Below are 26,170 nucleotides of genomic sequence, written 5' to 3'. Positions count from 1 at the left end.
CTGGCATTATGCAGCTCATTTCACGGTTTGAATCACGCAACGCTAGTTAGCCGCAAGGATGTAAGTTAAATAAATGATGTTGAATAACAAAAGAAAATGTGTGATTCATGAAATAACGATATATAACAAAGGGGGTCTAACAATAAACTTCAAGGCCAACTGATTTGTGCATCCCATTACAGTCGCGGCCTACGTTCCCCTTACGTTCAAAACAATTCAATTTGTCAGTCGACTGTCACTCCATTGAGGTCTGCAAGGTAAAGTGTATTATCCTTTGTTGGTGTACGTACGTAGTTACTGGGTCGACTTACTGTGATTTTGGCAGTTATTTAAGCCTTGAATTAAACTTGGCGGGGCTCATTGAAATCTAAATTATCTAGCTAATGCTGGATTTTGGCTGTAAGTAAGCACTTTCAAGTTCGTGGATCCTAGAAAACTTGTGAAAGATTTCCGCGCAGCGCCGTACATGAGTTATATGAGCACCACTCAGTCATCCTTATTCTTTTACACAAACAAGCTGCGTTCATAAACTGATTTTTTCTCTTGATAATGGAGTCAAGATGACTCCGAAACGTTGACCCTTAATTTTTGAATAGAGTTTGAGTCGGAAAATTTATACATAATTAATATATGGGGCTGTGCGGAGATCTTGCCGAAAACATAACTTGCAAATGTATAAATATGATGTGCATAGGATGTAAACCACCGTATCTTGCAAAAATATAGCTTACCTGAACGGCTTGCCGTTTGGTTGATGTTGTCGCTTGCTGGATGTGCTTCAGTGATTTATATCACCCAAGGGGGCTGTTAAGAATTATATTAACATATATTTAAAAGCTGTAAAAATAACCTGGGTAAAAGGGAAAGAAAAGCCTGACCAGGGAGCCTTGAGCCTGACATGAGTGCCTGGATTCAACTGAGCCTGCTGTCCCCCGCATCTGAAAATTGTGGCCAATCAAAACCACTTTCGGTTTGTCAACATGACCCGAATACGGGGTTCAGTTGCTTACTGTGGGGCTGCTAGATTTCTTCTTCGAGTTTAGACAATCGAACAAAATACGTTTTTAAAGTGGTTACTTTCTAGTTTTCTCCCTTGCCCAGTAGTGTCAACAGCTTCACAGTTATAACTGGAATGAAACGTATTTTAAATGAAACATATTTTTACTAGACTGTTCACAGTCCCCCTATTTTTTCGTGGGATTCTCGAGACCGGTACGCTTTTATGGAACCGCCGCCATCGACATCTTGGTTTGTAAAAGCGAGCGCGATCTGGGGAGAGTGTCTAAACTACCGAGGGGAGTGGGAGTGGGTGTTAGTATAGTCGGTGAGGGGAAGCGAAAAAATAGAGGGACTGTAACAGCTTCTCACTGTCTCGCGTTCCAAAGGCCCGTTGCACCAGCAACGGCAACACCTCATTGGTCAATTAGACAATAATACTTCCGAAGCGTTGACAGCATGACTGACGTATCTTTCACCGCCAGTTCTAAAACTGGATACGGCTGGCGTGTAATGTTGTGAAGATCGTGGGGAATGTTTTGATTTTTATCGTTTGTCTCGTCGGCTTGGAGGCCTAATAGTATACAAACATCCTCATCGCCGCTCGCATCTTCTAACAAAACGTTCAGTGTAAAATTCGTCTCGGTACGAGTCGATACGGTGGACCGAACTGGCTCAAAACGGTTGAAAATCAGCGGACGTTTGGCAGGCGGAGGACTGCAGTTTTCCGTCTCTTTGGACTGCTTTAAAGTAGATGGCGAACTGTAGGGACGACTTTTTTAACAATTCTCTGGGGCGAAACAACACACACAAAGCGATTGAAACTTTGCTGGTCGTGGCTTTCGTCGCAAGCGCTGTTGCAAACACGTTAGGATTGCCCATTTTGTGGATCAACTTCAACTCCAAGATCGGTTTTAAAAGATCGGCTAAAGGAATGCTGGCAACTACAGCTCTTTTCGGGATCTTAAACAAATTTTGTATGGAAATGTACTTGTTTTGCTTCCCGAAATCGCCGACTGCTATTTGAAAATAAATGTTACAAATGCGGCATGTATCTAAAGAGGTTTCGCTGTTAGCTTCGCTCTATGTGTTCCGCTTGTATAACTATTGAAATTCACTTTGCAAATAGCTTGTGTACTGTACTGTATTTCCTTGCCTATCCTCACTCGAAAGACTTTCGCAACCTTATTTTATTTCACAACTGTACTTTGTTTCGAAATGGTACAGAAACTGTACTGTATTAAACAAGGACTTTCGTATTTCCTTCAATTTGACATGTTTATCTCTGGGGAGTATATTTTTTAGTTGATTCAATTAGTCGAGGCGACAAAGTTTCGGCACGCCCCTCGAACACGAGACAGTGAGAAGCTGTTACAGTCTCCCTATTTTTCCCGCCGCCTCCCAACTCCGCTCCCCTCCCCTCGGTAGTTTAGACACCCTCCCCAGATCGCGCTCGATTTTACAAACCAAGATGGCGGCAGCTCCATCGAACCGTACCGGTCTCGAGAATCCCACGGAAAAATAGGGGGACTGTGAACAGTCTATATTTTTACCGGCCAACTCGCTAAATGAAAATTTACACTGCTCAGCTGCTTAGAGGTTATTGCATTACCGCCATGTTGGTGTCAAAACAAAAGAAAATTTGCTCACATAGTTTGCATAAAAATGGAAGTTAACTCCCAGGGGGGGAAAATCTTATTGTTCCTTACCACCAACATGGCCGCTATGACGTAACATGCAATCAACCTATTTAAAAAATGTTGCGATGGAAGATTAACTTCGAATGTTCGGTTGTTGTTTGACATGTATACGTTGACTCGGCATTAACCTCTAATATACGGTTAAATGTTGTCTGTAAACATTGGGCCGGATCCGACTAAAAAACACACGGTTCATTTGACGTTTTCAATCATGTCTCTTGAACTTCCAATAACAGTCATAACTGATCTGACGAGCAAAGCTTTCGCAGGCGTTGCTGGGTATTGTTAGTGCATGGTGTCTTCGAATCAGCCTCAGCCAACTAACGGCAACCACTGCATGTCTTCACACTGCTGTATGAAGTATTTCCCCGCAGTTTACGTTATAGTATCAGTGAAGCCCGTTGAAGTTACCCAAGCTCGTCGTCCGAAACGTCTTCCACAGCACAGTTCTCGGTCGATCATACATTGAATCCGACGAATTGTCCCAAAGACAAGCTATAGCTCGCAGTCAGGCAGTATCCCACGGTGTTGGATAAAATGCCTTTTTGTTTCATCCAATCAGTGTAAAAATGTTCGAAACCCGGACGTTCAACATAACGGGGGAGGAGACGGCTGGCATTTCAGACTAACTCACAAGGCATTGAATTGAATGCATTTGTCAGTGTCAGGCCTTCCTTCCCTTTCTGCCCCTCCCCCCTCCCCTTAGGAAGTACTGATACCCAGGTTAGTATATAGATGTAGGCTCGGATTGCACTTCTCTGCAATATTTTAGACAGACCTACAAAGCTGTCAGGGACAACTTGTCAATTTTTGTATTTATATTTGCAAGGCAATGTCGGTTCCAAGTCGTATTTATTTAACTTTTGCCGGTCACTGATCCTAAAAACTTGCATGAAACCATTTTTCACATGAACTCACTGGTGTGGTGTATGGAATTGTCTGTTACACGACTGGAAAGGAGAAAATATAGTTTATACAGACCTAATGCATTGTTCGTTTCCCGAACATACCTGGAATGAAGACGCATTTTAAGACTTAATTTCCAATACGGCCTGACGGAAATAAATTTGCTTCGTTAGGTAAACTGAATAAGACAAAGTATTTGCACAAAGTGTTAAGAAGCGTTATCATTGCTAGATGGTACATGGTACAATATTGAAATATGAATGAAAAAGTACTAGCTGTAAAGCGCAATTTTGCCATTCACTTTTACAATTTTTAGGGAAGGACAATGGTTGATTATAAAAGTATTGTTCTTTGGAACCTTCTGGGAGTTGGAATTCCACTAAATGAGCATGTTGTCCGGGGGCAAGATTACAGTTCCTTCTAAGTTTCGCTTACTTTGACAAAACGTTCACGGCTCGCCAAAAGAAGATCGCATTCGTCTTTGCGATGATGTTCAATTAAAAAGAGGAGATGTGTCAAAATAAGATAATAGAATAGCGCGTGCGACATTGGCTAATCAGAGAAGGACGGGTGTCTTTGAGGGTCTCGAAGTATTGTTCTTCAGTAAAACGTGGGAAGTACTTGTGATAGCAAACTTTATGCCTCCACTTATTAAAATCTGTTAAAAAGCTTCTCCATTTAATATATCTCGAGCTCTAATCTGTGGCTTCTACGTTTCAATGGCAATGTCACTACAAGTGAGGGTTACAATTACACTGCAGTGCTCGTAAAGTGTGCAAAATTGGTTAAGAAATGGAAGTGCCTTCAGTTGCTCTCTCCTAAGTAAGCCTAGCCTACACAACTCTCGCGTCAACGATGATTCAGCCGGCCTATAACACTCGTACCTACAATGTTTAGTTTTTCAAAAGATAACAGTTTTTCCCGGGGCGACTAATGAACACCACTAAGACCTCTTAGTTTAAAGCCACAGATAAAAAAAATTCAGTATCAAATAAATGAGTTAATCAATTTAATATCCACGCCTGTCCACGTCTACGATTGGATTTTTTATTTTTGTTTCTTTTTGGCTGTAATTCAGTTATTATTTTTCCCGCCACCTTACTTTTGGTGAAATTTAATTATTTAGAGTTAGTCTTAGCGACGATCTGTTGTGTACTGTGTCATAGAAATCTTATCAGACTATCGAACACTGTGTGAGAAATTGGCATCTGTTGCAATCATAGATCTGCCATCACAAGACTTGTAGCCAAAAGCTGTTCCATCTTGAAGTTTTCAAATGATGCCTTTTATCGCATAAAGTGACTAGTTTTGAAAACTAGTTTGAAAATTGGAGGACATTAATTGCGGAATAGCATCAGATATATGTCCTACCTTAATCACAATTTTTTCTTCCGCGGGAACAGAAAGTCGGTCCGGAAATTTTACCTTTCGAATGTTTTCGATTAGTCAATCAGAGCACTTTACAAAATCCACTGGTCAGGAATCGAACCAATCACACCTAAAAGACTGCACTTTGTTCGAATCTTCCAAGAATATCTTTTCAAACGTCCCAATTTGCAGCTTTTCCAATAATGTGATCCATCTACAACAAAGTTGAAAGATTGATCATCAGATTCTCCTGATGTGGATTGAATGCGGCGATTTGAAAGTAAGAGCCATTTGCACGCCTTCTGGTGTCCGGCATTATCATATGAAGATATACGTCTTGAACTGTTGAGGTTGCTCTCTCTTGTGGTTAAAGAAGACAATGATGGAAACAAAGCAGCATTGAATGAACTATTTTCTTTGAATATACAGTTATTTACAATATAAGCGAATTTCTTTAAAAAAAATTGCCATTTATCCCAATAGAATTCATACTAGGAAGTCGTTTTGTATGTTTAGAGGTATGGATAGATACTTGATCTCGGTCAAAGCAACCGGGTACTGGAATAATAATCCAAAATTCTGCTAATTCTCAGGTCATTATACAGAAAATACATTTATCGTTGAATGCAAACATGTCCTTCAAATTTTCAAGTACGTAGCTTAAATAATATTTAAGAAAGCAAGTAAGAATCAACCCTTTTGTAAACATTACCTTTGTCACTGGCTCCAGCCGAAGGATCCTAAACTTGAGAACCACCAACGCAAGTCAACAAAACCAAGAGAATGTTGTTTGCCGATTGAGAGCCAAAAATTGCTGCGAGAAAGAAGTAGTTCGTCCTCGGGTGTTAATACGAGAGCGCCGGATCACAGCTCCTAATGCTGGTCGATATACATTATACCGTCACATTTGGCCGGAAACGCAGGAGACAATGAATTTGAAGTGAGCTGGAGGCAATACCGGCTGACATGCACCTCGCTGTGATTTCGCGTACAAAAACACTGAATTTTTTTTACGAGATCAGTTCAGTAGAAGTCGTAGAAAACGTACTTGGTTATGGACTGAAATCCTGACCAGTTTTCTCCGAGTGAAAATGTCTCTTTTATAATTTGCGTCAACACGTGGTTCGCTGAGGTTTTCCTACCTCATGTAACTTGCCGTCTTGTTGGCCAGAGGCAATACAGTGTTGCCACAGTCTTGGTGAAAAGAACACTCTAGGATACAGGTGGAAGCCATCTTTATCTGCCACGTTCTACCGTGCGTTTGGAATGAGTAATGAAAAGATCAGTAGAATCTGCAGTTAAGAATATTTTTTATGATCCGACTTTCTAGATTTCAAGTTCACAATTTTCTGATTTCAATCATACTGCACTGAAATTGTTTGATATTAAATGAAAGAACAGAGTATTTTCATTCCAAAAGCATATCACTGCTGGATTTAAGTAGAAAAAGAAAATTCTACCCTTTTCTTTCAATGAGTTAAAAAAGGCATATATAAACTGGGCCTTCTTACGAGACTACTTTTGTTTATATTATCTATACTGCGCATGCACAAAATCCAACTTGACCTTTTGCTCAATCAACCTTAAGTTAGTGAAATGAGAAGTTTTCATATGGTCTTTCAGCTGATTCTCCTGGATATTCGTAAGTAATCGCGTCAAAACAGCGGTGGATGTGACGGTTCGTCAGGCTTCACCGCATAAAATTCAAAAATTACAGTGAAATTACCGCGTATTTCAGTAAAGAAATACATAACATTCGGTCAAAGTTAAGAGGTAAAGGTGATTTTGTTTGCCACTACTATCACCATAATTCTATCGTTACATCATCACCGCTACATAGTGAGGTTAGTAGTGGTGGACGATAATTGTAACGGTCAGTGTTAGAGCTGTGTCGGTGGTCAGTGTGGTGGAACAGCAGAATTGTGCTGGCGCTGACGGTGGTCATGGTATTCGAATAATACAGTTGTAGTGGGGGTGGAATTGTGTCTTTTCGTTTTTGATTAACAACCCAAGGATCAATTTTGTTGACCCAGTTTGTGTCTCATGGCTTCAGCTTGGAGGGCAGGCAACACAGCACAACCAACGACTAAATGTTGTGTCATTGCTGGAGTATTCATTAGATAATTTCCATTTTCACGTTGTCACAAATTTTGAGATAAAATATTAAAGTAGTGACTGAATTTACGGCTAAGGATCTCGTTTCAGGATTATTTAGTTTATATTGTATGTCTCTTTTTTCAGACTGGTTGTAGTTTTTGCAAGCATCCCCGACCCATATACTTGTGCAGCTGAGTCTATGCAGTTCAGTGGTTTTTAATTCAGCAGACGAGCTATACATCATGACTGGTTGGGACATCAAAGCTTTGATAAGCCTGGCTATAACTATCATTGCTGTTCTTGTTCTACCAGTGAATATAATTCACAGGTATTCAAAGTGCGATATGGCTTCTGTCCTTAATCAACTAGTAAGTATCAAGTTGTCACTCTACTGTGTTACCTGTGACCCTCAACTTGAACAAAGCTTATGTCTTAAGGTTACAGAGCTGAGCTGGTAAAAGTAAAAGAAACTGTTGTTTAAGAATGTATCATCCAGAAAGATCAACTGCGACAGGCATTCATATAAATCATGATAACCGTCTTACGAACTCTCCACATTGGCGCATTTGAACTTAACAACGAACCGTGATTAGGGATCTTCCGACCTCTCGAACACGACAAGTCCTACTCGGAAGCCTTGGCACCTCAGCATTGAAACTCTCACGCATGTGACTAAAGAAAAGTTGACAGGTTTAAGCTTGGTTTTATTTTCTTCTTGGCACTAAATTTCATTTAAACATTTTCAGGGTTTAGCGCATTTGGCCTCTCACTGCAATTTCAAATGACATGATGTGCTACTCTGGATATGATCACGAACAGGCAAAGACAAAAAAAAAAAATACTAATAATAATTCTTTAATAATAACTCTTAAAAAGAGCACAGACTAGAATCACAATGGGAGTAAGATGTTAGGGGCTTATATGGCACAGGTGGTCAAGCGAAGAAAGCAAATCAATGTCACAAGATGTGCTGTTACGTTAGTGTAACTGAAGTAAATTTAACTTAATCTTTAACTCTTTCAGTGCCCCGCGTTTAAGGCAGGCCAAGTGTCTGGATCACTGTGCTCTGATATCTGTGAACGAAACACCTTCCATCTTGGACAATGTCTCTCGACAGTACCTGAAAAGAAGATTTACGACGCGGACTGGGAAGGAAGGCAAGTCATACTTAAAGTCAACATGAGTTGGTTTGAGGAGTTTGCAAAACGCCAGAACATAACGGACAATGATGCAGTGGCCTCATATAAGGATGATGTTTCATCTCGGGTGAGAACTTTGTTTGGTGATTGTGCTCGATGCAATGAGGTTACATCTGTGTTAATGTCACTCGGTGATGGGAACAGTGATGGGACAGTAACAGGCTCGGAGGCCAGGACATTCATCTCTTTACTGCAACACATAGAACCCATGATGTTAATGGCCTTAAATGAAAGCAAGCACACTGTGGATTTCTATGGATATTGTGGTGGATTGTATGTACTTGAAAAAGTGCCTTATATAGCCTCAAAAGTGTTCCTAGAGACCTGGGAGTTGCTAGACTTGTGTTTGCCTGATTTTCTATTACCACTACAAGACAAGTTTAATGACTTTGCAGAAAAGGTTTTGCATGCTGCAACTTTTTACGTCCAATATACTGCCACTTTTTTAAGTGACACACTGTCTTGGACAAAGTACCCTATTTTTAATTCTTTCTTTGGGATGCGTGTCTCGAGTAAACATGACAAGTTCAAGTTTGCCTATTCAATGTTAGACGCAACATTGGATGTGTCAGACAAAGCGTATGGCCTGGTGCAATCTTGTGATGGACACTTGGGAAATTATGGAATAACCAACGAGTCAGTGGTTAAAATCATTGACTTTGACTTGATGTACCCTTATGCTTTCATAAAGACTATTCTTGAGCAGAAGAAGTGTGTATCTGATTCCGAATGCTGGGCAGGAAATAATCGCTTTTGTTTGTCGACATGTGACGCAAAGACTGGCAGCTGTATGTCATTTATGCGGTTTCAGGACCTGCACCTTATCTGCGAGGTTCTTTTCCCTGCTATTTTTAGTGATACTAATACCTTCGTACCACCAAGGTATAACAGCACCTATCTAAGGGGAGCTATTAGGAAGCTTGGTGTATTTTGCAGTAAGCTGCCAGTGGTGTACTCAGTTGAAGAGTTGACACGTCACACGGTTATTGTTAAAAAGAAGCTTAGATCGATTGAAATGAAGCTCAAAGAGAAATGGCAAGAGTAATTATTGTGCATTATCCAGCTAGCATCCAAATTATTGTTTGAATAGCAGGTACCTTTCTCCAGTGGAAAAATCGCTTTCCCAGGCTGTGGATAGAGCGGTTTACAATTGAGTGTCGAAAGTAATTTCGCGTTTGTTTTGGTTTTGCTTTACCACTTGCTGTGATTGGTTAACAAAACTCGCACCACTTTTGCAACCATTGAGAAGTAAGACCAAAACCAATCGTGACTTGCTCGCATGCGTTTTCCGCGCTTAGCGCCAGTACATGTATTTGCTTCTAATTCTGATTGCCGGGTTCATATCACTGTTTACGTCTGTTGTGATTGGTCAGAGTAATTGATTTGTTTTTGGTTTTACGACACTTAAATGAAAAACGCTCTAAAATGTACTAGAACGGAACCAACATATTTTGTACCCCGGATAGCGACTTATTCACTTGATAAAGTTATTTGCTCTTTGGACAACTGGAGTCACGAAAACGAATGATGTTGATATCGATTGCCATACATGCCCCATAGAGTTTCCCATTCTCATAGTGCATCAGAAGTAGCATTCAGGAGGATTCTGTTATAAAGAGGTACTGTCCGTATTAATGAGTGACATGATTTAGTGTACTTAGCGCAAAATAAAAATAAATAAATAGTCGAAGTATTTAGCACCATTGTGCTAATTGGGGACACTACAAATCAGTGAAGTACAGTCAAGCCTCCCGTAAACGGACACGCTAGAGGTGTTCCTCTTTAAGAGATTAAAAATGTAGTGTTTGTTGATAGCTGAGAACATGATCGAGTGTCCGCTTAAGAGAGGTGTCCGCCTACGGGAGGTGTCCGTTAGCGGAGGTTTGACTGTAAATATACAAACTGAACATAACATTGTTAAAAATCCCAACTGGTGGGAGGCAAATTAAACCAGTTGTGTATTTACAAAGCGTGGCCTTGCATTTGAAAACGGGTCTACCATGATACAAATCCAAGTGGTCAGAGTGGGACTTGAACCCGGTGCCTCCGGATTACTAGTCTGGCGCACTAACCACTTGGCCACGCCGCCTCCCCACAAAAATGACTGAAACTCGCATTTCAAAAATTATCTCATCCATGCGAATCATAAGTCATAACATACATATTCCAAGAACTTCTCGTAACCTTTTTAGTCATCTGTAGCGTACAATAACCGAAGTAAAGTTTGTTGTAATTAATGCAATCAGCAATGTTTTTCTGAGCAACCTTTTCTATATGCGGCATAACTGAATCAAGTTGCTAACTTTTTACTGCAAAATGTAAAATCCTAATTGGCCATTTCCGAGTTGCTGTGAACCTCATTTTGTAAGCGAGGATAAATGCCAAGTTTTTATTGTGAAAATTAGTTTTCATTCATATGGAAACAAACTAATTTTTATATGCACTTAGCCTCGCCTACAAAATGAGGTTCACAGCAACTTTGTCTACGTAAAGTGGTTTCAAAAACGCAGTCGTGCTATTAAATATAGGGGAAAAATGAATGGCAAAAATCACTTTACGTAGATAGCTCATCAATAGGCCATGAACCCCGAGTTACTGTGAACCTCATTTTGTAAGCGAGGATAAGTGCGAAGTTTTTCATATGAAAATTAGTTTGTTTGCATGTGAATGAAAACTAATTTTCATAATAAAAACTTTGCACTTATCCTCGCTTACAAAATGAGGTTCACAGCAACTCGGGTTCATGGCCTACTGTATTGGGATTTACCCTTTGCAGTAAAAAGGTCCTGCTAAAGGCTCACTGTATCATTTCACCGATGGCAAGTCCTCGGGACTTGCCCTCTTAAATTATGCTGGGTCCCTTCGTGTGAACTGTTCATTTACTGCGTCCCCTGCAACCATTCCGCTGGAGTAAACACTACAAAAGGACTAGTACCATGGTGTGAGCCGCCTTTCCAAGAGGGTTCATATAAAAAGGTTTTTTAATTGAAGAATATGTGGGAATTTTGCAGTGTTGTCCGTCGGTACATCTTTATTAGCCTATTCTGGCCTTTACTTAATATATCCCTTCAAATTTATTTCAGTTCTGTCGGTGAAGTACAAGATATAGAGAGTATAAAACATTTAATTCCTTCTTTTTGCGTCCAATCGGTTCGTGTTTTTTCCCGTATCTTTATTGACATAAAAGCAATTTATATTTTACAGAGTATTGTTATGGACTAAAGCGTTTTTTTTTCTCGGACCGGGCAGGCGAGAATACTTAAACGGCATCGGGCGCGGGTGTTTGGTAGAATTTCAACACGAAAAGGTTTAAAGACCAGTAAACGTTTGTTTTCCCGGCTCCGTTTAAAAGTTCATACAAAGCCTCTTGCAAACATTTATTTAAACCAAATAAACTATCCCTGCAACTTGACAACTAGTTTTCTTGTCATACGTAGAGGTAATAGTCGCTTGCTGTGTTCCCACCGTAAATACTGAACAGTGTAAAATTTCGGCCCCGCGAAGACTTGAACCCGAGAAAGGTACGCGAGGGAACAACGTTTGCAGTAGTGGAGACTGGCCTTGTGTCTCGTTCTCTAATTCTTCTACTTTGGGTGTTTATCATTTGCAAGATGAAACCCGGTGATTACTGAATAATGGCAGCGCGATTCTCTAAGAGACTAGAAATGGGAGAAACAATTTTTTGACGTTCCGTTTCGAATAGGAAAAGCGGAGTACTTCTGGAGGTAACCCAAAAATTCCAAAAGGAATTTCCCAAAAGTTTGCGATCCATTTCACTTCAAAACGAAATTTCCGGATTTTCCTTGCAAATGGTAAGCACCCTATGTTCTGGACTCGTTGCTAGAACTATAAAGTATGTTCATTCGTTTCTGCCAACAGTTTTATGAGAGATCACGTAAAATCTAATTATACCGTTCTTGAGACAAGTTTGCTTGGTAAGTTGACTGATCTTCTTGAACTGTATACATGTAATAGTCAAGTTCTGATCGTTTTTCAATGACACGCGAGAATTTTTTTTTTCTCTAAAACACGTGGCTAAATAAAAACAACTATTTACAAAATTGCTTTTGTGCTATTCAATTGTTCATTGATGTATAAATCTTACAGTCAATCCACGTCACGCGTGACCGGTATTTTTGAAATTTGAAAGGAGTTTTGAAATTTACATGCCAGTTTTGAACATCGCCAATGAGATTTCAGAGTTCCCGTAGAAATTTCCCTAGTTTATTGACGGTATTAATTATGATTTTTCTTTACATTACAGCTTAAAGTATTTCAAGAATAACAATTGTTTCCCAAGTATTTTAAATCTTTTTTTTTTTTCTGTTAATGCGTCTTTTTCGGGAAGATTTCCAGAGAAATGTTCAACATTCCATTCACATGTCGGACATTACAAAGAGAAATTCGAATGTCCGTTTCATTCTTGGAAATACTGGTCACGTGTGACGTGAATTGACTGTAAACGAAACTCTATTTTCTGTTTAAGACAGTCTTTTCTTTCTTCTTGATCATAAAATTAACTAAAATGATACACAGTATGAAAATGAAAGAATGAAAATTGGTCTATGTACAAGTTATCTAATGCTACTCGCCTTGCTTACTCATGTGTTGATGTTGCCATTCAGTTAATGAACACATCTTACTTCAATAACAGTTTACGAAGGTAGAAGAGCCGAAGACTGTGTGGCAAGACAAGAAACAACAACGGTTTTGAGGGAAGACGGAACAACTTAAAGAACTCTGATTTGCTTTATCGCAGAAAATAACCGTTCTGATTGGTCGTACGGCCCATTAACCGGCAGGGCTCGAGACTAACGATAGCTAACTAGCCACAGACTGGTAAAAATTCTGTTCTAGCTAGGTTTTGTACTTTCACTGGCCATTTTGACAAGTAAAAATTGTAAAGCGCTGGACTGTTGGAGAGAAAACAAAGATGAAAATTATTCAACAATCACAAAAGCAAATCAAGGGAACAAGACCTATGTTCGGCCACTGTTTTAGGCTCGATTTCCGCCGCTCTCTCGAGTCCGGTCTTTGTTTAGCGGCTGGAAATCGAGCCTACCACGTTTTATGCTGCATGCCTACAGTTATGAAATTTCAGCATGGGCAATAGGAAACATGGGTTTCGACTAAATAAATGTTACATTTATCTCAAATATAGTTGAATTACTCACAATAAAGTAGTCTTTAGTCTTTTCTGGTCGTTTCTCCCCATTTATTTCTTGTAAAATAGCCCTGATTAGCAAGTAACAACGCGCCGTTTGACTCAAAACAAATTCAGCATTCGTTCGGTCTTGGTAACCGTTCGTCCTATTGAAATCCCAGGCGCGGCCACTGAGCTCGCGAGCGTTAACTCATAATCCCCCCTGGGTAGGAACCAAACTCGATCAATCGTGCGAGGCTCGTAAGAAGAAACTATGCCCATCTCCATATAAGGAAGCAAAGGGTGCCCGCTCCTGGGGGTCTTAAAGGCCGATAGAAGTCTGGTAACGAAGAGGTGTCGGACAATGTTCGGGAGAGAGAAAACTGGAAACAAGAGTCGCTTCAAGTTCAAAATATGTGGTTAGTTGGAAGCTGTTTCACCAGAATATTTCGTTGTTTGTTTTGAATAACTTGCCATGGAACCAAAAACTAACTTCATTCCAGGTTTGGAAAAAAAATACCATCGTTTAAAGTGCGTTTACTCCAGTTCAGCGCTTGAAAGACGTTTTTTAAAATGTTCGATTTGTTTTCTTCTGTATTTTAATATAGCGATTGTTGCATTTTGCCATAAATATCTATATCTCCTTAAGCTTGTTAGAAGTGCAAGTAATTTAACTTTAACAAATTTCATTCGATGTTGAAGCCATCCGAAGAAGCGCTCGCTAAAGCTGGGAAGACCGGACTGCAATACGTCAAGTAATGTTTGTAAAAATCCTGAATAAAATGTTATTACATGTAATGGAACTTTTTCCTTCGTTAATCTACTTCTTGACCTTCTGTTTATCTGACTTAGAAAAATTATCATTGATTTCAATACACAGTTTGGCCAACAGCAATCCAATAAACTAAGCAATTTTCAAAGCCCAAATATATCAGTTCAGTCATATATTTCAAAATTGTGACTCCTTCCATGTGGGGAGAGTAATCTTTTTGTCATATTTTGTAACTAGCAAGGGGTGGAAGGAGTTTGCAGTGCTCTTACCAGGCGCAGACGAATTTGAAAAACAATGCCTATTGTATTTTCGGTTCAGTGATTGGCCAATAGCTCTAATCTCCTAGCAACGGTTAAATCGCTTCCTACCCAGTCACTTTTTAGTGTTAACGCTCACGCGCTTAGCGGCCGCGCCTAGGGTTTCAATAAACACGGCACGGTTACCAAGACTTAATGAAAGCTTTTGCTGGCGATAAAGAATGTTAGGTCTGTTCTACAAGAAATAAATGGGGAGAAACGACCAGAAAAGCCTGAAGACTACTTTATTGTGAGTAATTCAACTATATTTGAGATAAATGTAATATTTATTTAGTCGAAACCCACGTTTCCTATTGCCCATGATTTCAGTCGCAAATAATGCAATTTGTAAACAATAAGAAAACAACAACAACAACAAAAAACAAAACAAACGTGTGTAGGTGTGGGAGAATTTTCTTAATAATTATTACACATGTATCCAATCAAAGATGTCTGACCTTCCTTTTTGTAAAGTGAATTAGTGAAACTGTGGCTAGTGAAAATTTTGTTTTGGTTAGAGAAATCAGACCTGTTACTAGCCTCGGGACTAGTGAGCTAAAAGTCTCGAGCCCTGCCTAACAAGAAAGTATTTTTTTTCTGTGTGAACGAAAATATACTGTGAGAAAGCAAACTATAACAATTCGCGTTTCTCGGGAGTGATTTTTTCCTGTCGCAACAAATCTTACAGGTGTGCTCTTGCAACCTCCTTGGAACAACATTTTCACAATAAAAATCTAGTTGAAACATTTTCTCCGTCTCTGTTGTTATAGATTCGGTGACTTTGGCCAGAGCCGAACTACAAAATAAAAACGATTTGCAACAACACTTTTACAAAGAAAATGTCAGTAGTTGAAGAAACATTTTCTTCGTCTCTGATTAGATTCGATTCGATTCGATGTTTTTGGCCAGAGAACCACACTAGTATACACAGCTAACGAAACAATGGCTTATGCTTTAGTTTCCGTGACATTTTCTACTGCCTTACATTTTTTATCCGTGTGTCTTGAAATCTAAAGAGAAACAGGAAATGCTCTGTTTTTCAACGTTCAATATGATTATAAAAAACTTGCACTAATTTGGCTTATCGTGAAGTGCGAGGTACGCATTTTGTCTCAGTAGTCAAAACGATTTTCCCATGAAAACTATGACGTCCTTGATATTTTTCCCACATTGCGAACTTACAGGGAATTTGAAAAGTGACAAGTGTACATTTGAATCAGCTTCTGACTACTGCTAGACCAAAGTTCCTTTCCTTACTTGTCTATAGGGTGGAGAGTTCCAAATCGCCGAGCTTGTACGGTTATTAAAGCGCTTCTTGTTCCGCGAAAAAACTTCGTCCAGGTTCAGGGGGGGAACTCGGTCAAAAATACTGTCCACGTCGATGTTCGAATACGCCTGCTTAAAAACGGCGGCAGTGAGTGCAGGCTGTCGTGCCCACGCCGGAATTTTCTTTCTCGGGTTATCTTCGTCGTCGGTCGAGTCGTCGCTATGGAGATCTTCAATGTTGTAGTTTTCTTGGGATGCCGGTTTTTTGGTCTTTACGGGAGGCGGGGTCATTTCGTACGAGTCACATGACTTCACGCCTGATCTTGGATTCTCTGCGGCTTGCTGTCGCTCCTTGAGAACGCGTATTTTTTCTTTTTCCATTTCTTCTTGTCTTTTCTTCTCGCGTAGCGCTGCCTCCCTTTCCTCTTTCAGCTTTCTCTCCCGTTCTTGTCGTTCTTTCTCTTCCCTAGCGCGTTGCTCTCTCTCCCGTATCACGGCCTCTTCTTTCTCGCGGATAAGCTGTGCTATTCTCGCTCTCTCCCTCTCTTCCTTTTCGCGCTCAATCCTCTGTTTTTCCTCCCGCGATTTTCTTTCCTTCTCTTCTTTTTCACGGAGCCGTCTTTCTTTATCTTCAATCGCCTTCAGCTTTCTCTGTTTCTCAAGCTCTCTCTCCCTCTCCAACTCTTTCTCTCTGTGTTCTTGCAGGCGTTTGGCTTCTGCAATTTTCCTTTGTCTCTCTTGTTCCTCCAACTCCTGTTTCCTCTGAAGAGCTTCCCGCTGTCGTTTCTCTTCTTCCTCCTGTTCTCGTTTTCGCTGCTGTCTGGCAGCTTCTTCTTGTTTTTTCCTTGCTTCTAACTCTGCTCTTTTCTGCATTCGTTGTTTCTTCTTGTCTTCGTCTTCTTTCTCCTTCAGTTTCCTTGCTTTTTCCTCAATGATCTGTCTCTGGTCATGAACTTGACGTTTCTTCTCCTCAAGCGCGTGAAGTTTTGCTGCTCTCTGCTCGGCCGCCTTCTTGGCTCGCTCTTCTCTTCTCCTAATAAAATGACAAGGCAGAGAAGATATTCAGACATTAGTCAGCCAAATTCAAAATTGAGGCATACTTTTATGGGTTGGTTTTTATTGTCTGAAACCCTCTGGATCTTTTGTTTGCATCAGTTTCCGCCATTAGACTATGTTCCCGTGTGGCCGAGTGAAAAGAGAAAACCTCTTAAGTATCACAGCACAGGCGCACTTATGTTCGAATTGATAAAACAAAATTAACACAATAATTGAGGACACAGTATTAACGTGTTCTTTTCTACCTTTTCCGCTCTTCAATTTCTCGTTGTTTCTGCATCTCAAGCTGTTCTCGCCGTTCTTTCTCCTTCTCTTCTTTCTCTTTCAGCGCAATGCGGAGTTGCTTTTTCTTTTCCTAGAAAACAAGAATTGTTGAAATCACGATACAGCAATTTTAAAATTTCTTAGAAAATATCACGGTCAACGAGACTAAGTTATACTTATACATGATTGTAGCTATTAGAAGGCCGGGGACTATTATGCTTTTCAATGACACACAAACTATGATTCAAAATAGATGAAGGCGTTTAGTTTCTAAACAAACAGTGGCGCTGCGTCACTGGCAAAGTGAAAAACGAAACTTTGGTTGTATCAACTGACAAAACTGAGTTAACAAGGTAAATTGGCCGCCGTATTCGGTACAGAGATCGGGGGTTTCAAAGGCCGACGATTTTAGGACTCCACACTGAAGCCCTTTGTCACAGCCAATCTTCTGGCCCTTTGACACCAACTTTTGAATCTGTTGACCCAACCAATTGTTTTGAAAAAATCCTGATTCTCCTAAGGTCCGCTGTCAACTCTCATCTCACTAGGACCAAGCGAGAATCAATTTGTCCCGCATTTCGCTTGCTCTTCCGCGACTAGAAATGCAAAAGTACGTTTAAGAAAATGGAAACAAGAATCTGAGAAACTTGCCTCTGGGTCCACCTTCTTTGGAGTATTCCTTCTGATAAATGAATGCACAAGAGCAATGTTGTTTGGTTTGACCTGTGAATTGATAAACATTTTTAGACATAAAATGGTTAATGTAAACTATAAAATCCGCTCGATTGAAAAGGGAGAAAACATGCCACAAATACAGTGTTTGTATGAAAACAAACAAACAAACAAACAAACAAACAAACAAACAAACAAACAAACAAACAAACAAAAACAAAACAAACAGTTGTTTAGCCTGTGTAGTAAGCATTTTCAGCAAACTGGCCACACCCTATTCAAGAGCGGCCAGATAACCGGAAATTACATTGTAGTTTTTCGCTCCCTAGAAACGCTAGCTATATACTGTATGCAGGCTAAAAGTTGTCTGGAATTTGTAGTCTGAGAAAATTTCGCACATTTAACTGAATCATACATCTGAACTATAAAAATAATGTATATTCCATTATGACTGTATGGATGGATTAAAACTGCCATGCTGTTTTTGTTACCTTGTGTGATGGATTGACATCCACTTGGGTTTCCTGTGGTGGTGTCCTTGGTTCCTCAGTGGGGATCCCTGCAGTTGGTCCAGAGCCTTCACTGCTACTGCTGCCCTGACTAGCGTGCATGTCAGCCACTGGTGAAGTGGCACACTCCACAGCAGTCGATTTATCACTGTTTCAGAGGAGATATCAAAGTAACAAACTGTATTGAAATACAGTGCAACCTCTCCTTACGGACACCTCTTTAATACAGACACCTCTCTATTACGGACAGTTCACTTGGTCCCTGAGAGACTGAAATCCTAGACTGTTCACAGTCCCCCTATTTTTCCATGGGATTCTTGAGACCGGTATGCTTTGATGGAACCGCCGGCATCTTGGTTTGTAAAAGCGAGCGCGATCTGGGGAGAGTGTCTAAACTACCGAGGGGAGCTGGAGTGGGGGTTAGTATAGTGAGGGAGGGGAAGCGAAAGCCTACTTCTCTAAAACGGACACCTCTAAAATACGGACGCTTATTCTTGTCCCCTTGGTGTTCAACTGTACATACATACATGTCAAAAAAATAATGTAAAGCATGGTTTCATACTCAGGTACTTCTGGCCTTGTTGTAGTGGAACACTGCTTTGAATTAAGGTGAACTGATGATGACCACACTCAAGATGTTTTGTACATTTGCTCGAATAACAGGTAGAGTTTTTAAAAGGGCAGTGCATTGGGAAATAAGTGAATTTGTGCAACACAATGGCAGGGGAAAGAAGACAGCAAAATGTCCTTGTGCTACAAGCATGAAAGCTATGGGTAATTTCTAAGACATTTTGAAGAAGCTTGTTGTTTAACTACCGGTATCCTTCTTCTTGTAATAGATTACATAGTATGTGAAATAGTAGTCAGAATTATTAGTCACGTTTGTCACACAAGGACATTTTACTGTCCTCTTTTCTTTCCTCTGCCCTCCTGTCGCATAAACTCTACTGTACATGTGTATTGACCATTACTAAAGATATAATTTTTAATACCAGCTACATTATTTTGAGCATTGTAACCAGCCATTGTATTAATTTCTAGTTAAATCTAATAAGGTTTTGCCTGCCCGTGAAAACCAATTTAGCATTGAATCCTTAATGACACCCTCTCTAACAAATGTATTACATGTATACAGAACTGGGAAAGGGACAAGTCTCCTTGTTAGTTACAGAATGTATGTACAGTAGATGGCATCCTAGATAAACTATTAGTGGTAAATTGTCAAATTTGGTAAGAAATAATACTATGGTGGGCAGCACATTTGCAGTGGATTACAGTGACTGTGTACCAACCTGTCTGTCTTTGCTTCCTTCGCATCCTCAGACTCATTGTCTGCTTCATTCTCTGATCTACAGTCATGAAACACCTCTTGGGCATCATTCTCAACAACATCTTCTGAAAGCTTCTTCATTGGGGCATCAACCTTGTCTTCAGTACTGCTACAGCTGCTGTGTGAAGTGGCAGAGCTTGCACTGGCACTGCTGGTACTTGTCAAGTCATCAAACAGCCGCACTCGTACACTTTCCAGGTCAGGATCTGCCACTGTCTCATCCCTGTTCTGCCCAGTACCACTCAATGTTAATTCAGGCATGAGCTTAGATTGAGTTAGCTTCAGCTTAACAGCACTTTTTACAAGACTCTTTTTCCCTGGTGCCTTGGACTTGGTAACTGTCTTCTTGAGTGAAAGACGTCTGTTTGCAGGAGACAAGTGACAACTTGACCGTTTGCTCCTCCTTCTCCATCCACTGCTCCTCTTTGTGCTTCTTCTTCCAGGCTTCACCCCAGAACCAGCTTCCTTCATATTTTCTTTCTCAGCGTCACCTTTAGATTCATTGATGATCCCACCTGTTGTATCGCAGATATTTTCACTGGTGATCACATTGTCATTATGATTGACTTTCTCTTGGCCATCAAAGTCTTTCTCAATTTCAGATTCATGTAACTTATTTATGTGAGTCTCAAGTGATTTATCAGGAGGGTTAGACTTGGGAGAAGGTGAACTTGCAGTAGTATCATCACCACTGGCTTTCTCCCCTTCTGCACATTGTGAAATTTTCTCCACTGCAACATGGTGTGATTCACGATCTTGTTCAACAGAGGGACTTGAAGTGTCTATGGGAATCACTCCTTTGTCTTTTCCAATACTAAAGCCTGGTGATTGTAAGACTAAATGGACAGTTGCTTTGCATATCTTGGCCGATGCTGGGGGTGACATGACGTCCTGGCTTACACTGACAGTAGGTGGATCAGGAGTTTCTGGAACATGAGCTACATTTTCGGCTTCCTTCTCTTCCTCCTTTCTTGAATTTGAATTTCTTGTGCTTCTTCTCAGTGTTTGTACTTCTGCAAGAGGTGAGATTCTTTCTTGTTTCACAATCACCACAGGAACAGTCTCTCCAGAATCTTCCACCTTTTTACCCAGGCTTGACTTGCTTTTCTTAATCAAGGGGTGTGAAGGCAGTTCTTCTGTAGATGAAATCTCTCCAGCTTCTTCCAGCAGTTTCTTCCTTGTATTTCTGGTGGATCTTTGGGGTCGTTTGTTCTCATTAGTAGAAGATGAAGCCACTGCTTTTTCTTCCAGGGTCGAATTTTCCAATTCCAAATTCTTCTTTCTTGTATTTCTCGTGGTTCTTCTTGGCTTTTCATCCATAGAAGACGAATCTGTTTGTTCTTCATTTGCAGTTTCTGTGACTGGCATGTTCTTTTTTCTTGATCCTCTCTTTGGTTGTTGTCTTTTGGCCGGCACACCTGCCCTGGTTGCTCGTGTTGGTCTTTTGGTGCCATCTTCCTTGCGTTCTTCATTTACAAGGCTACAGTCTAGAGTTTCACCCTCATTGATCACTGTCAAAGGAGAGTCATATCCGTGCGTTTTGGGAGCTTTTAGTCCTTTCATTGTTTTTATTGCGTTGTCATCACTGCTGTGTTCCTCATCACTTTCTTGGCGCTTTCGTTTCATTGATGGTGTTTTGGGAAGAAGTATGTTGCTGTCACGTCTAAGATGAGAATAAGGTCGTGCATAATTTACAAAAACATGACTTACATGTGTGAACCAAGATTGTGTGTTAGATTTTTCCTCTTACCCACATATTTCAAAATTTAGGGTTGTAATGTGCATTGATTATATTTTATATGGAGATTTGATCATATAAGAAATAAATATAATTATTTTTATCAGTTTTTAAGGTTAGTGGAAAGAGAACAGGCACTGAATCAGTATAATTTGTTTGGTTTTTGTTTTTCCAAAATTTGTTGGTTGATTTGGCAATGGGAAATGCAAACATCTTATAATTTTGCTAGCTGTTTTTTTTATTGATATCTGTGGACCAAAGACCACCTTTATCCACCTCTGCTGAAGACAATAATTTGGTTGTGTGTTATTGGAAACAAATGACTCCTGTGTATCCACAACAACTTGGAGATAGAATTATTTATGTTGCATATATCCAAGTGATTATTTCATATCCTTAGTCAGCTTAATGTGATTATTTCATATCCTTAGCCTGCTTGAGGTTATAAATTTTGATTGAGTTTTAACATGAGATACATGCTACAGAATAACACTGATCGGAATGACTACAGTGTATATAGCCTTATACTTTAGTATGCAATAAACCACGACTATGGAGCACGGCTCCCAGGAAATGTTGATGGAAACGTTCAAACAAAATAGTGTGCACAACACACAATGTATATTAATAAACTTGGGGTAAGTAAGAATTACTCTAAAGCTACTGTCTACTGGTAAAATGAACTACGCTATGTCGAACGTGAAACAGATCGATTAAGAATAATCAGAATCATGGAGATTCACTTGTACGCTTTAAATTCTTATCTTAAGGTTACTTACCGTCCAAAATGTTGTTTGGCTTCAGCTAAGATCTCATTAAGATACTTGAAATCATCCTCAATTTCCTTCCGAAACTTTGCTATCACCTCTTCAGCTCGAAGATGCAAAGAAAACCCGAGTGCCATTCCTTCTGTGACCGCCATCTTGAAATCGAAATTCAACCGATGTCGAGCACGCTGTCAAATAACGACTTCAAAGATCTCTTTTCTAAAAAAAATTTAGTCCTTAAAGAAACACATTCCTTAACTTAACAGTTAGGTTGCTTAAATATCCTAAAAACTTTAAATTCTGACTATTTTAAAGTAAAAAATTTCTTGAAAATAAACCGCACTAGATGAAAGAACCATCGATCGCCCTTCGGAATTTTGAATTTACCGACAAACGCCATCGACCAATCAAATTGTTTCTTTTCAATACTTGAGCCCACGAAGAATTTGCAATTTAAAACCATGCGCAGATTTATGCAAATTAGCATGTTATGATTTATTATTGCTGTGTTATTGTGAGAGTTCCTTGAAAGAAGGATGGTTTTTCTTCACCAGAGAAAAATTCTCCTTTTGTTGATTTTAGAATTAATTACGCTTATTGCCAAAAGCATTAGTTAACCTTCATCGGGAAGAAAGCTGCTGTAAATTACTCCAGACGAAGACTGCAAAAACCGAAACATACTTCAATACTTCACGTGCTTCTAGAACGTCTTAGAAAATATGCCGGGAATTGTTGTTTTCAAACGTCGATGGATGGTTGCCAGTGATGATTTTGTCATTCCTTTTGGAATTGCTTTTGTACTTAGAGGATTGTGGTGAGTGGATGTTTTAAACTGTCTTTCCTAGCGGCAAAAACAATTAAACAAGCTCCTTATAGGGTAATAAACTCCGCGCAAATTTCACTGCTATTAGACGTTCCTTTGTACTAAGCTAGATCAGATGGGATAAGTGTATAATCTTGTCATAAACGATATAATTAAGTTTGTCACTGCTAAAACTACTTACTGCAGCGCAGTTAAAGATATCGAACCCTGGTTGTAATTGAAGGAAAGCCAGACAGGATATCCGTTTCTCGCTTTTGAATATAAAGAAAGCTGTGCTATTGTTCTCTTTTGTACTATATACACTCCGATCCGTTTAACTTTATTGAAAGAGGCTTCTTTTCCGTTATGTTATCTATTCGTTCATCCAAGATGTATCATGTTACTTTCCTGCACCCATACCGATATGTTCTTTAAGTTTCCAAATACGATTTTATTAGACACGAGTGTGAACTTAATATTACAGAGTCGATCGGTCGATCTGTCACAATATTATTTGTACCACATTGCCAAGATGCTGACACAGTTCTGACAAGCTTTTAAATCGAGTTTTTCCCCCAAGCACGTCAAAGCTTGAAGTTTATAAAAGCTTTGCAATTGAGGGTCGTACTGTTTTGTCTTAAAAATAATTAATCCTTGAGAGAAAAAAGAAAGGAGAAAAAGTCGTTTTAGGGCATTTTATATTAACCAGAAAGAGAATTTATTCAGAGAGGCAGAGTTACATGTACATGGATGAATAATCATCTTTGTGCAAGTAAGAATCGCTTTAAAACAGTTTTTCGATGGATTTGTGAATCTGAGTGAGCTAGGGGGCATAAAATTTGCTTTGTAATTATCCTATGAATTTGTCAAAGGCATTTTGTACAAGCCAGAGTGACAGTCAAGTAGCAACATTCACAGAGTTGTGCCATAAGTAATGGTATAAAAGGACATTTATTGACATACAACACAAAATGAATTTTGTGTGACCAGTCAGATTTATCACAGGTTGAATTTGTCATCAATTATTTTATGTTTTGCTTGCTTGCACAGCCAAATATTTTCACTTCATCTGTTTAGAAAACGTTCTATCACATTAACTGTAATAAATTAAGTACTGAATTTCTTCTTAACATGCCATATTTTGGGCTTGAATACAGATGCAAATATATGAGGAGACTACCTATGGATCAGAGGCTCCTTTCTTTGGATATTCACTTGTTTGAAAACTGGAGCTCTTGCATAAACTTTTACATAGGTCTTGTAATCTTCATCATTTCAGTGAAGAAATGTTATGAAGATATGTTCAACACACATTTTTTTTTTTTTTTGTAAGCATTATTGTTTCCAGGATCTACCCTGTACTCTGTCATGTTATTTTGCAGTGCAATTATACATTGTGTGGTGTGGGTTAAGCTTTAACTTCAAATATTTTCTTTGGCTTATATAGTAATTCCATTATTTTGTCCTGAGGCTGTCGTCCTTCTTTGATGTCATAGTTTTGACCATCTAATCTCATTTCTGCGTTGTTTGCAATTTTCAAGGTACATAATGGAAACATCTGCCCTTCTCCAACTAAACAAAATACAAGTGCTTAATTGTTACAAAGTTTAATATATTTTTTAAAATACATGAACCACCATAATACAGTGATAAAAAATTATACTGTGTAATACCCGACAATTTCCATTTTTTTTTATGTGTGGAAAAGAAGGTCAAACTGAACAGATGAATTATGAAATATGCAGTTAATATTTTTACCGCCATCTGGACTCTTGTGGCTTTGCGATCAAACAGCAAGTCAGGTGAAAATGTATTCCAATCTTGAAGATTTGACCAAATGTTTTTAACCACTTGGTTAAATTTTCCAAGCCACATTTTCCCAAGGGGTACAAAATTTTACACGTTGTTGTTATATTTATTGGAATTGGTTTTAAAGCAATTTATTCCACATTAACCTTTGCCAGTCTTGAAGGGATTTTCTTATCTGGGTGTAATTTTTTTTTTTTTTGCAAGATGTGGTTTTGTAGCAATTCTGGGAATTTTATAAACCACTGATGAATTTCCATCTTATGGCATTCTTAAAGTACTTTTGACGTAAACTATTTATTCAGTATATTTGGAAACAGGAATATGTAAACAACATGCACCTACATGTACAAGTACACAGTAAATATTATAAGAAACGTCACTACATGTACACTGTAACTAATTTATAGTCTGTCTTCTCCATAATTTTTGACAGAAACATAAGATGTTTAACACTTGCATTAATTTCCATAAAATTATAAATTACATCATTTTATTAGCACAACATTGTCCGCATTCTTAATTTCTCTAATGAAGGCTGTTTTTCATGTTAATATCTGTTTGATTTTTAAATGAAAAATTTTTAAATTATATAATTTCTTCTTATTACAACAAACTTGTGCAGAGCAAATCTGATTATCTCTTTCTAACTTTTTCGTGTTTTATGGTTTCTTATGGCTTTCATTTTGTTATCTTTATGCAAATATGATTTAATAAGAAAAATGTTGAAAATGTCCCCTGTTTATCAAATGAAACAATTAAAGCTCCATGTATGGAAACAATGTTACTCTCCTAAATTATTTGATCGCATCCAATGCATCCAATATTTTTTATAAAATTATCCTGCTGTTATAAGAGGGAACAATTATAAAATTTTCTCCTTTTGAATTGACTCATTAATAATCTACAAATATTTTTGTTCATTATTTATTTACAACCAAGGGAGTTTTATTGCAAACTGTTACTTTAACCAGAATTTTTGCATTTTCTTTAAATTCAAAAACTTTTTCCTTTATGACTTCACTACATGCACTCATATTCAATCTTTCTAGAGCTGTGCATGGAAACACCAGATGTAAATGACTGTCTTTACACATAAAATGCTTAAAATACATGTATAGTTGATATACCCTGCTGTGTACATTATTTTGTTTGCGTTTTGGTGTGAAATTCATATAATACTACCGTACTGAGCTGGTTTGTGTTAAATTTACTGTCAGATTTGTTTAAACTGTTACAGTAATCTTGATTTTGTGGCTTGGCCAGCTTATTAGAAGGAACATGACCAATTTATTTCATGTGGAATCTTGAGAAAATTCATCTATTAATATGTAATCATTCTAACAAGTAACTTAAAGGTAATTAAAATGGGAAAAATTTTAAGCCATGTTAAGACAAGTTAAGCATCAAACCATATGAAAAGTTGCTGTTGAAAAGCCCAGGTGGCATGAAGTTTGCACCAGACATTATATTTGAAAAATGA

At 38.9% G+C, this 26,170-nt stretch overlaps 3 protein-coding genes and 1 long non-coding RNA gene across 5 annotated transcripts in view; 2 read left to right on the top strand and 2 right to left on the bottom strand.

Moving 5' to 3' along the window:
- Nucleotides 1–26,170, bottom strand: part of LOC146472701 (uncharacterized) — a 296,231-nt gene that overhangs the window by 255,370 nt on the left and 14,691 nt on the right. The window lies entirely within an intron of this gene.
- LOC146472703 (divergent protein kinase domain 1A-like) lies at nt 188–10,556 on the top strand. Of its 2 annotated transcripts, none has more exons than XM_085119503.1 (3): nt 188–257; nt 7,212–7,435; nt 8,091–10,556. In XM_085119503.1, exons 2-3 carry the CDS (start codon nt 7,310–7,312, stop codon nt 9,309–9,311), a joined length of 1,347 nt encoding a protein of 448 aa, XP_084975629.1. In that variant the 5' UTR covers nt 188–257; nt 7,212–7,309; the 3' UTR covers nt 9,312–10,556. The 2 variants fall into 2 exon arrangements, with proteins under 2 accessions (XP_084975629.1, XP_084975630.1); XM_085119504.1 differs by lacking the exon at nt 188–257 and adding an exon at nt 6,534–6,612.
- LOC146472702 (uncharacterized) lies at nt 15,094–22,464 on the bottom strand. The gene is made up of 6 exons (XM_085119425.1): nt 22,092–22,464; nt 19,537–21,237; nt 18,227–18,392; nt 17,715–17,786; nt 17,045–17,154; nt 15,094–16,776 (listed from the first exon to the last, which is right to left on the bottom strand). The coding sequence occupies exons 1-6, from the start codon at nt 22,232–22,234 to the stop codon at nt 15,711–15,713; spliced, it is 3,258 nt and encodes a 1,085-aa protein (XP_084975551.1). The 5' UTR covers nt 22,235–22,464; the 3' UTR covers nt 15,094–15,710.
- The window catches only part of LOC146472700 (diacylglycerol lipase-beta-like), a 28,223-nt gene continuing 24,617 nt past the window's right edge, over nt 22,565–26,170 (top strand). The window contains exon 1 of the mRNA XM_085119423.1: nt 22,565–22,893. Coding sequence (XP_084975549.1) covers nt 22,799–22,893 — 95 coding nt within the window. The 5' untranslated portion in view covers nt 22,565–22,798. The remainder of the gene's footprint in view (nt 22,894–26,170) is intronic.

Source organism: Pavona decussata, unplaced genomic scaffold, assembly GCF_977016875.1.
Source record: "Pavona decussata unplaced genomic scaffold, jaPavDecu1.1 SCAFFOLD_98, whole genome shotgun sequence".
Lineage (NCBI taxonomy): Eukaryota > Metazoa > Cnidaria > Anthozoa > Scleractinia > Agariciidae > Pavona > Pavona decussata.
The sequence above is the reverse complement of the archived record's forward strand: the minus strand, read 5'-3'. Positions and strand labels throughout refer to the sequence as shown.

Coding starts and splice junctions, on each gene's coding strand:
- LOC146472703 (XM_085119503.1), top strand. CDS start 7,310: ATGACTGGTTGGGACATCAAAGCTTTGATAAGCCTGGCTATAACTATC. Junction 7,436..8,090: donor CTTCTGTCCTTAATCAACTA/GTAAGTATCAAG, acceptor TAACTCTTTCAG/TGCCCCGCGTTTAAGGCAGG.
- LOC146472702 (XM_085119425.1), bottom strand. CDS start 22,234: ATGGCGGTCACAGAAGGAATGGCACTCGGGTTTTCTTTGCATCTTCGA. Junction 21,238..22,091: donor GCCAAACAACATTTTGGACG/GTAAGTAACCTT, acceptor TTCTCATCTTAG/ACGTGACAGCAACATACTTC. Junction 17,787..18,226: donor ATGTCAATCCATCACACAAG/GTAACAAAAACA, acceptor ATCAATTCACAG/GTCAAACCAAACAACATTGC.